The 10,130-nt window shown below is 41.4% G+C and overlaps 1 protein-coding gene across 1 annotated transcript in view; it reads left to right on the top strand.

Moving 5' to 3' along the window:
- The window catches only part of myo9b (myosin IXB), a gene marked incomplete at its 5' end in the record, with an annotated part of 34,060 nt that overhangs the window by 12,135 nt on the left and 11,795 nt on the right, over window positions 1–10,130 (top strand). Inside the window, 16 exons of the mRNA XM_020612994.1 lie at window positions 1,248–1,310; window positions 2,905–3,004; window positions 3,430–3,530; window positions 3,941–4,070; window positions 4,181–4,270; window positions 4,604–4,720; window positions 4,844–4,978; window positions 5,370–5,491; window positions 5,660–5,801; window positions 5,965–6,160; window positions 6,406–6,481; window positions 7,009–7,101; window positions 8,533–8,646; window positions 9,270–9,309; window positions 9,448–9,570; window positions 9,696–9,776. Coding sequence (XP_020468650.1) covers window positions 1,248–1,310; window positions 2,905–3,004; window positions 3,430–3,530; window positions 3,941–4,070; window positions 4,181–4,270; window positions 4,604–4,720; window positions 4,844–4,978; window positions 5,370–5,491; window positions 5,660–5,801; window positions 5,965–6,160; window positions 6,406–6,481; window positions 7,009–7,101; window positions 8,533–8,646; window positions 9,270–9,309; window positions 9,448–9,570; window positions 9,696–9,776 — 1,723 coding nt within the window. The remainder of the gene's footprint in view (window positions 1–1,247; window positions 1,311–2,904; window positions 3,005–3,429; window positions 3,531–3,940; window positions 4,071–4,180; window positions 4,271–4,603; window positions 4,721–4,843; window positions 4,979–5,369; window positions 5,492–5,659; window positions 5,802–5,964; window positions 6,161–6,405; window positions 6,482–7,008; window positions 7,102–8,532; window positions 8,647–9,269; window positions 9,310–9,447; window positions 9,571–9,695; window positions 9,777–10,130) is intronic.

The following is a 10,130-nucleotide window of genomic DNA, read 5'->3' as shown; positions in this document are numbered from 1 at the left end:
CTGCAGATGTGTACTGTTCCAGATCAGCTCATAAGAACACACACGAAGAAATTCTAACTTTCAGGCAGCTATCACATTCACATGCTGTTCCCTGTGGTGGCCTTTAAAAATGATTTATCATCTGTCCTTGTTGCTCAGCACCCACTGAAATAAAAACATTTGCCAACATGTATATATCATGATGTAAATATGCAACCCCATGAGAGACATTGTCCAACTGCACCATTTACTGGAACCGATCCTGAATTGTACTCAGGTGTGACACATGCTCGTTGGACAAAATGACCCCCATGTGTACAAAGTTGCAGATTCAGATGCCTAATTTAGGGATTTTCAAGGTTTTTCAAAGGAATAAAGTGGTAAAGGCTCATGTGGCTGATAGTTCAGAGAGTATTCATAGATACTGTATTTCAGAAGTCATTGATACAATTGACACCTGTGCAGTTTGTCAGACAGACAATGGTGTGTTAAGGTGTTAAGCAATCTGTATCCCTCTCTGTTATTCTGTGTGCCACAAGATCATCACATACATCTTTATACTGTGCATATACATCTTGACTTGTTTAGCTACAATCTTTACCTTTAGTAAGCTAAGGTTAAATAGTGTTTGTTGCAAGGTGGGCTATTCTGAGAAAAACAGAAAAGAGATCTCAAACAGTTAATGTGTCCATAGTCGTGGCTGCAATTTTAGCAGATGGACTTTACGGTTTCTCACAGCATAGCTCTATTCTTAGTGTGTCATGAGGACTGGCGTCAGTGTTGTTTTTGCATGGCTATAGAAAAAAACAACTCTGACATATAAAACCTGGTTTTGACAATTTTATGGCCTTGGCATATCTCAAGACTGACTGCACCAGTGCCCTGAAAGCATACCTCTACTCTTTCTGAATCCCCTGCAGTAGTCTTTCAGTCTCTCCTGTCTCACTCTCTACAATAAAATTAAATAAATACCAAAGTTGTCTGGTTGTTGTGTGTGCATTGCAACATGGTGCGAGATGTGCTATCAGCCATTTGACCATATCTGAACCCTTTTGTTCCGTCTTTGATTGTTCTGACCATCTGCCCTTATTTCCCCTCATTTTTATTACCAGCCCACTTTCACACATGGCCTCAAAAAACACACATGTGTGCACAACCACGCACGCACAGACAGAGCTGAGTGACCTTCAGTATTAAGTGATCCATCCTGTTTTTCTTCTTCCCCTTTATTTTATCATCTTTACTTCCTCCTCTCATTCTTTTTTTAGTGCTGTGGTGGAGAAGTACCTCCTGGAGAAGTCTCGGCTTGTCTCCAGAGAGAAGAATGAGAGGTGAGTAGGGACGTGGGTTCTTGACTGACCTTCATCGGGCCTTCTTTGTAAACATTGTTTGTGCCATCAGCCCCTGATTGTTGTTTATGAAGTTTAACTGAAAGAATCAGTCTTTAGTTTAGTCTGCCTTAACGCTTATGCACCTACATACATACTCATACCTTCAGACACTGTAGATATTCCCCCCAAGTGCTTAAATATCCAAATGGTATATGTTAATTCTACTGGGGTCCCTGATAGACTAGTAGCTAGGATTCAGCGCTCTCGCTGCCGTGGCCCGGGTTTGATTCAGGGTTGCGTCAGGAAGGGCATCTGGTGTAAAACACGTGCCAAACTTCACCATGCGAGTCATTGGTGTGACGATTCGCTGTGGCAACCCCTAACGGTAACACCCGAAAGTGAATCATTATTGTGTTAATTCTTTCTACTAAAGCAGCATTAGCTCTATGTGTATAAAGTGAATAAAGTTACCCTCTGACACTGAAGTCGACATAAGTACAAGTGAACTGCACAGTGTGGGCTGGTGGTGGGACTTGGTTTCAATGTAGGTGTGATAAATACATTTTAGTTGGGTTGACTAATTTTAATGAGGCATCAGTTTGTTTGAGTTAAAAAATATCATTTGCAACAAATGATAGAGAAGAACAAACTTTTTTTCTCCCTCATATCTGAGGGAGACTGCCTCATTCGTCGTTTCGCCGTTGGCTCTTCCTTCACATCATGCAAGCCTTTGTTACACACCGTGACATTCCCTACAGACCAGACTGTCAGTCTGTTGCTACTCATGTGACTAATATGCAAAAATATGTGGGCTTTGGTAATTGACAAATATAGTCAGTGTTAGGGGAATGTGCAAATTCTTCAGTGTTTCATATGGTGTTTATACAGTACTAGTAAAGAATTAGTCAGAAAAAGAGGCTCACTAGTTTAAAGTATCACATCAGTGAAATCAACACTTTTTTTTTTTAGATTTCATTTCATCATAATATAGTAATAATTTAACTCTTACTGACTCGGTAAGGCTTTTCTAACTACAAGTCATGTTTTAGCTTTCCATTTTATACTCTCACGTGTATAGAAACCTACTGTTTTGATAAGGAGGAGAGCTGCTCTTTCAGCCCTTTCCCATCCAGAGTTTCCCAGCTAGTTTAGAAAATGGGAGTCTCCTACTAGTCACCTTCCACCCCTGTAACCGTTGGCCTGCACAGCCTACTGGTGATCACCTAGCTACCGCCTGTCTAGTTAGGGAGTGTGTGTGCTGTATGATGTCATTGTTTCTCATTGTGGAAACTCATTACTCCCATGTGCTTTTACAACAACCGGTTAACTGATAACTCGAGTGGAAAATCATATCAGCATCATCCATTCTATTAGCTTTCTACAGTGTTTTGACCCTTCTTTGTAACCATAAACATGAAGCTCCTGTCCACTGATAACTACCCACCAGGTAATAGAAGAATCAAAGGGTGGATACAAATATGAATAAATTAGTCCACTGGATCAATTTTGTTTAATCACTGGAGGAAAGTTTTCTTTGCAATAATAACAGTGTGTTTTAAATGGGTGTGAAGTGCATGCTGTGTTGTTTTTCCAGGAACTACCATGTGTTTTATTACCTGTTGTTGGGAGCTTCAGAGGAGGAGAGGAAGGAGTTTAAGTTGCTGCAACCCGAAGACTACTTCTACCTCAAGCAGGTACAGTTGTCACATCACATCTAGCAGTTTACACTCTATTAATGGCAAAAATGTGACTTTTCTTTTGGTATATATTCTGCCCTGGTCAGTCTGCTCAACCCATGGAATCACTTTCTAAACCTGTTAATGAATCTGTTTGTAACCTTACCTTTAAGGTAACTTCACTGTGAGACGATCTGGTATTCATGAAAACTGTCAAGCTTCTGAATAAGCTGCTGTCTACAGTCCCAGCTCACTGTGTGCATGTGCGCTGCATGTTAATGAAGCGGTCTTTGTTTTCTCACTTTTCATTGCCCTCCTTCCTCCCCCTCTTTTTAGTCACCTCTCTTCACTCTTCAGCTGTTTGTCTATTTTGTAATTCTGCTTTCAGTTTCTCAGCTTCATATATTCTTAGTAACTGTTACTGTTTGTTTTTTTGTTTACAGCAAAACTTTAAGATAGAAGATGAGGAAGACCTGCGTCATGATTTTGAAAGGCTACAGCAGGCGATGGAGATGGTTGGCTTCCTTCCTGCCACCAAGAAACAGTAAGTCAGTCAGTGAACAAGTCTAATATACAGTAGTGTGTGTAATGTAGGAAAGAGCCTCCTGTTCTTCTAGATGTAGATTGTGTTGAAAATCCATCGCAAAGCATTTTCCACTGTCCCAGAAACAAATTATTTTAGTCTTGAGAACTGAGGCACATTACAAAAACATATAAATCACAACAAAGAAATATTTTATAGCAGCAGTAGCATAACAATAGGGGCGTCTAATGCCCTGATGTACCAGTTTAATAGAGACCATGTGCAGATGCAGCCCAGTACAATACCTTTATTCGGTTTCCATAAACAGATAAGACTAAGGAACGGTGTAGCTTGGCAGAGTTACTGCATGTGTCATGATTGTATCGCTGCTGTTGCTTTAAGTATCTGTAATTGTTATGACTGTGTCGCAGGATCTTTTCTGTGCTCTCGGCGATCTTGTACCTGGGCAACGTGACCTACAGGAGGAAGTCAACAGGCCGAGATGAGGGGCTGGATGTGGGACCACCAGAGGTCCTGGCTACCCTCTCTAACCTGCTAAAGGTAACTCTATATACATACATATGGGCCTGTCTTCATGACTTCATACTTTAGCGTGTCTGGTGAGTTGTGTGTGGCTGTCATTGGCATTAACCTGTGGATGTCACTCTCAGGTTAAAGAGGAGTTGCTGGTTGAGGCACTGACCAAGAGGAAAACGGTGACGGTCAATGACACGCTGATCCTTCCCTACAGCCAGTCTGAGGTTGGCACAAGCCATGAAGACAACTCTGCAACCTGTCATTACTATAATAGTGTCCAACTGCACACCAATTAGTGGCTTTGTGTGTCTGCATATTTCATATTTCGTCCTGCTTCTTGCTCTTTTTTGATATCACACTCACTGTAGATCTCTTCTTCCTGTCAGTGTGTAATGTACTTGTTTTCTCTGTTTGCCCCGTTTTTTCCCCTCATACACATTTGCTTCTTAGACTTTTTTTTATAATATGGTCTGATTGTAAAACACACTGTAAAATGGTACTTTTGCTTCTGTTTTGTTAGTTTTCATCATGTGTGTCATCCCCTCTTTTTCTCACAGGCTATCACAGCCAGAGACTCTATGGCCAAATCTCTGTACAGTGCCTTGTTTGACTGGATTGTCCTACGCATCAATCACGCACTGCTCAACAAGAAAGACATGGAGGAATCTGTCCCAGTGAGACAATAACACTCTCACACAGACACACAAAATACATGCATCTGCACATTACTACAGATACTGTCTTTAAGATTGTTATGCACTTCCTCACCAGTGTTCGGTCGGTGTGCTGTTTTTCAGTGCTTGTCCATTGGTGTCCTGGACATTTTTGGCTTTGAGGACTTTCAGACCAACAGCTTTGAGCAGTTCTGCATCAACTATGCAAATGAGCAACTGCAGTATTACTTCAACAATCACATCTTCACTCTCGAACAGGTGAGCGTTGTTTGTTTCTTGTGACATGACACCACTAGAAGATTTGGCTTCCCTGTGATTCAAACATCTTCTCTCTACTCGGTGTTTACAATAATGGATATTAAACCGATGAGTCACCTAAACATTTTCTAATCTCTGAAGGGAGGACCATTTTCTTGCTAGTTCATGCTAGTTTATCTTAGCCTTCAAAGAGGGTGATGATAGGAATACCAATCAAAGTGAAATAAACTATAATATTTATTTAGTCACTTGACATGGAAAACGGTATGTTGCTCCATCTTTTTGGCACACATGATAAAAAAAAAAACATCTAAAATGGTCAAACTTTCTAATATGACCTGAATTCTCCATGAAGATGGCTCACTGAAAAGTTCTGTCCTGCCTTATTCAGGAGGAGTACCAAGCAGAGGGAATTACCTGGCATAACATCGACTACACAGATAATGTGGGCTGTATCCATCTCATCAGCAAGAAGCCTACCGGCCTGCTCTACCTGCTGGATGAGGAGAGCAAGTAAGAGCTGCTACCAATGATTCACACGGTTTGATTCTTGTCTTATGGATGCAGGTAAAACTGAAGATTGTTTTGGTTCGGTTGGAGCTGTCCTTTTATCCATATTTTCTTCTTCTCTTTCCATCCATCCTTCTCTCCTCTTTCCTTCTTTCTGTGCCTGCACCTCAGCTTTCCTCATGCCACAAATGAGACATTATTAGCCAAATTCAAGCAGCAGCACCAGGGGAACAAATACTTTGTCCCTACACCAGTCATGGAGCCAGCCTTCGTCATTCACCACTTTGCTGGAAAAGTCAAATATCAAATCAAGGTGAGCAGGAAGACGGATAAAGAAACCACAGGTTGCCACATGACAAATAGGTGATACCATGAAATGTAAACAAAAGATCAGAGGGCTCTAAATTACACAAATATAATTTAGGCCATTTATTTCTGTGTTGACTCAAGTGTTTTTTGAATGTTATTGATACCAGGATTTCCGGGAGAAGAACACCGACTACATGCGTCCTGACATTGTGGCGTTGTTGCGGAGCAGCGACCGTGCTTATGTGCGACAGCTTATTGGCATGGATCCAGTAGCCATGTTTCGGTGGGGCATCCTGCGTGCCACCATCAGAGGCATCGCTGCCTTTAACGAGGCTGGTCGCTCCTGGGCCGCCAAAACTTCAGGTATCTGTGTAATGACATCACCTTGACCTGGGCAAAATAGTCCTAAAAGTGCATGTTCACCGTAGATGGTGTTTTAAATAGTGAAATTTTCCTAGCTCTTTTTTTGTTATTGACTGCTTACTGATTGTATCTAGTACTTAATAGCATGTCAGTTAATAGCAGTCATGTGACTGATCGAGCTTTTACTTTTTCTGATTTCATTTATTAATAATGTGCATTAATTGTTTTAATTCTTTTTCATTTAGGTGTTGTCCGTCCAATCACCAGAACTCCTTTAGGAGAGCTACAGCGGTCCAATACTGCAATAGAAAGAATGTACAAGTAAGTATTGTACATAATTGAGTATGGAACGTTATAATGTGTGTCATTTCATCCTTGTTGTGTTTGGATTGGTTTTCTAACTTTAATGTCTGTTTCCTCTGGAGGAATATGTCTGCCATAGTACCCGTGGATGTGGAGGCAGGCTGTCGGTCCTGTTTAGTTTGTGGCTAATAACTCGCGTTCCACAGACTGGTTATATTAGCAGCAACCTTTCTGTCACTTATGAAACACACAGCAGCTTATTTCCAGTTTGATGGTCCTTGTTAATTGTGAAGGAAGTGTTTAAAATGGTTGGTGATCTGTGGGCCTCCACATTTTTCCTGTGGCACTGGATGTAATGAGGAAGGACAGTGTCAAACATTTGAACTCTGTTCAGCTGAATTACTGTATTTTGTCTGAACTGAATCCACATAGATTTTGGCAAAACCCTCATAGATGACTCCTCCTTTACCTCATCTAAATTACCAACATCCTCTCCACCTTTTGGTGACACTAGTGTGTGCACTTCTTTCCTCTCCCCTCCACAGACGAGCTTCAATGCTCGGCTTCTGCTTTGATCACTCAGAGGAGCGCCCTCTAGAGGCCTTTGAAGACATCTTTGCTAGCTATGAGACTAAGAAGTAAGTGAATTTGGTGGATAGGAGCAAAGAATGAACACACGAGGCCAAGCAGGAAGGAAATGTTTTGTTTTGGGTAATGGAGTTTGCTTCATTTTCTGAGTTTGCTCCCCATCTAAAAACCTATTCAGTTTACTGTAACTGAATTCAAATTCATCTTTGTAGTAGTTTTGATCAGAGAAGGCAGGTTTATCAAATTTGTCACTTCCTGCTCTTTAAAAATGAAAGTAGCAGGTCAAGTGTCTCCGTTCAGTACAGCATAGATGCCCTTTACTTGATGTTCCCTTATGGTAATCCCCATTTTTTTCTGTAGTTGTGGTAATCTTTTCCTCATGTTTATTATTCTTGCTATGGAGCACAGGGAGGTGTTTATACTGGCTTACTCTGATTAGCCTTCCAGATTACTTAGATCTGCTGTGGATTGCTGAAATCACACATGTATTCATACACTCACAGGGGCCATTAGTCAAATCGACAGGGAACTGGAAGAGCTTTCTCAGAATGGAACAAACCCATGGAGAATATACTTGGGCTGTTTGTCCCTCTGAACCTTGACCTTGTACCTCTGTCTTTCAGTTCTGAAATTACTGAGTTGTTTTTTTAAAGACTGAGCATCTAACCTGAGTTGAAACTCCTGGCACATTGTTGCCAATGTTCAATCATTCAGTCGTTCCAGATCTGCAGTAACTGAGGTGCAGAGGTCAGATTCACTGTGACCATTTATTATATATGTTGGCCAGTCCTTTGCTGCCTTGCCTCCTCTGTTTTCATGGTCATTTGTGGTAAGTATAGAAAAGCTTTGCATGGACTAGTTTTGGGACATAAAAAGGTCTCAATATTAACCTCACCAGGCCCAGTGTAACACCAGACCCATTAAAGGACCACAAATCCAAAAACCTCACTAGTAACAGCTTAATCACCCAGCCAGTAACAGCCCCAGCATGGAAACAGATGGCCAAGCACACTGAGCATCAGTTCATTTCTGCATGTTGCCTACCACAGTGGCAGGGGAATACAACCCCTCCATGCTCCAGTCTCTCTGTGTGTCATCTTCCGGTCTTCAAAGGAATACAGCAGTATGGTTGGGTGGTCTACTGTGTCTTGTGGTTTTCATGTATATAAACATGAACAGTGGAAGAATACAGTTTGTGGGTTATTGTTCATGGATGACCGGAGTGTGAAAGCTGACATTGCTCTTGATATCAGACCCCCAACTATCCTGCAGTGCATGTTCTTGTCTTGGTTAACTGCAGTGGTATGGTTTCTTCTGAGGTGTCCTAATAGTGGTGTTCTGTCATACCCCACTTTGGTTTTTTTTTTTTTCTTACTGTCTTCTCCACCCAATCTTTCTCTTGTTTTTCCCCCTCCATCTGCTCCCCATACCACCCTGTCCATTCCTCTTCACACTGGGTGCGTGTGTTGTGGTGTGATCAGAAACATGCATGAAGAGATCGTCAGCTCCATTAAGAACTTGCAGCTGGATGGTGAGGACCCTCGTAAGCTGCTGCAGTCCTGGGGTCGCCTCCGCTTCCCGCGACACGTCCTCCAGTGAGTCTGCAGACAGGCCTCGCATCAGCTCTCCTCTAGATCAGTCCAGTCCAGCCGGCTCAGACAGAACATGCTTCCATTAAAGCTTTCTATTTTTTGCAAAAAAAACTGTAAATATTTTTACTGGCCATGTTCGCCTTGTAAACCAGTTTAACACAAGTGGCAAAGGATAGTTTAGCATTCACATTTTTAGCCACTTTCCTCAGTGAGCCATTAATGGTATGTGTGATCTAATCTAAAACCTCAAACACACATGTTACAGCAAGTACTTCAGGGAAACGAGGAGAACATGAACAAAAATTTTGGACCATTTATGCAGAGATGAAAGCAAGAGAGCATGTCTGTTTGTGTGGTGAGTCTCTGCTGGGCTGATTGTTTAGATTTTACTTCTCCTGCAGAAAACTCCCTCCTCTTTCTCTCCTAATCCTTTGATTCCTTGCCTCTGCTCATCATTGATCTCATCTTTCAGGTGCAACCCTGATTTCACTGACTGACAGTGCATGAAGAAGTCATCCATACTAACCTGGCTTCTCACACTCCATCTGCTACTCCATCCCATCCTGCTGCCTCAGCTTTTAACACTTTAATAATTCCCCTTCATTTTTTTTGTCCCTTTTCTACAGGAAAAACAAGAGCACCAAACAGAAGCAGGTCATTCCCAAGGTAAACTTGAATTTAAGCCCCCAAGTTTAGGGGCAGATAAAATAAACATTCTGCTTTAGACATACAAAACAACCTAATGGATTTTATTAGTTTGCATCATTTTTAGAAACGGATTAATTCACTATTACTGCTGTGCAGAGTTTGCTTGATTCTCGGTCTCTGAAGTTCATTGTGAGCCTGACGCTGCAAGATCACACTACCAAATCTCTGCTCCACCTGCACAAGAAGAAGAAGCCTCCCAGCATCAGTGCCCAGTTCCAGGTAAATGACGCATAAGATTCAGCAGTATGCTTATTATTACACACAGAAACTCTGGGCTTTCATGCCACATACACCCTGCAGAATTCATCCTGAACATTCAGTACACCCGTCATTGTTTATTTCAGACTTCTTTGACAAAGCTGTTGGAAACACTGAACAAAGCGGAGCCTTTCTTCATCCGCTGTATCCGCTCCAATGCTGAGAAGGTAAGACATTGTCAGGTATTTTCTTTCTTTCTTTTTAATACCTTCTATTCAAATCTTGAAATTTGCTTTCTGCTTAAGGGCATTATAAGAGGAAATCTTGGTTGCACACTGTAAGGACATTTCATGTGTCTGTTAAATCTTTTATCTGTTACATAATGAAGCAACGCTTAGGATTTTAAAATAAAGATCAAATCAGAAGTATAAAATTGTCACAGACTTCTCAGCCCCAAACAATGATATAGACAACCATGATTACAGTACTCATTATGCTAAAAATACACAGTTTATTTAGTACATATGGGTATCTACCTACCTGTATAAGTATAACCAAATATGCTTCTTGTGTCCTCGTAT

Source organism: Monopterus albus, unplaced genomic scaffold, assembly GCF_001952655.1.
Source record: "Monopterus albus unplaced genomic scaffold, M_albus_1.0 scaffold129.1, whole genome shotgun sequence".
NCBI lineage: Eukaryota > Metazoa > Chordata > Actinopteri > Synbranchiformes > Synbranchidae > Monopterus > Monopterus albus.
The sequence above is the reverse complement of the archived record's forward strand: the minus strand, read 5'-3'. Positions and strand labels throughout refer to the sequence as shown.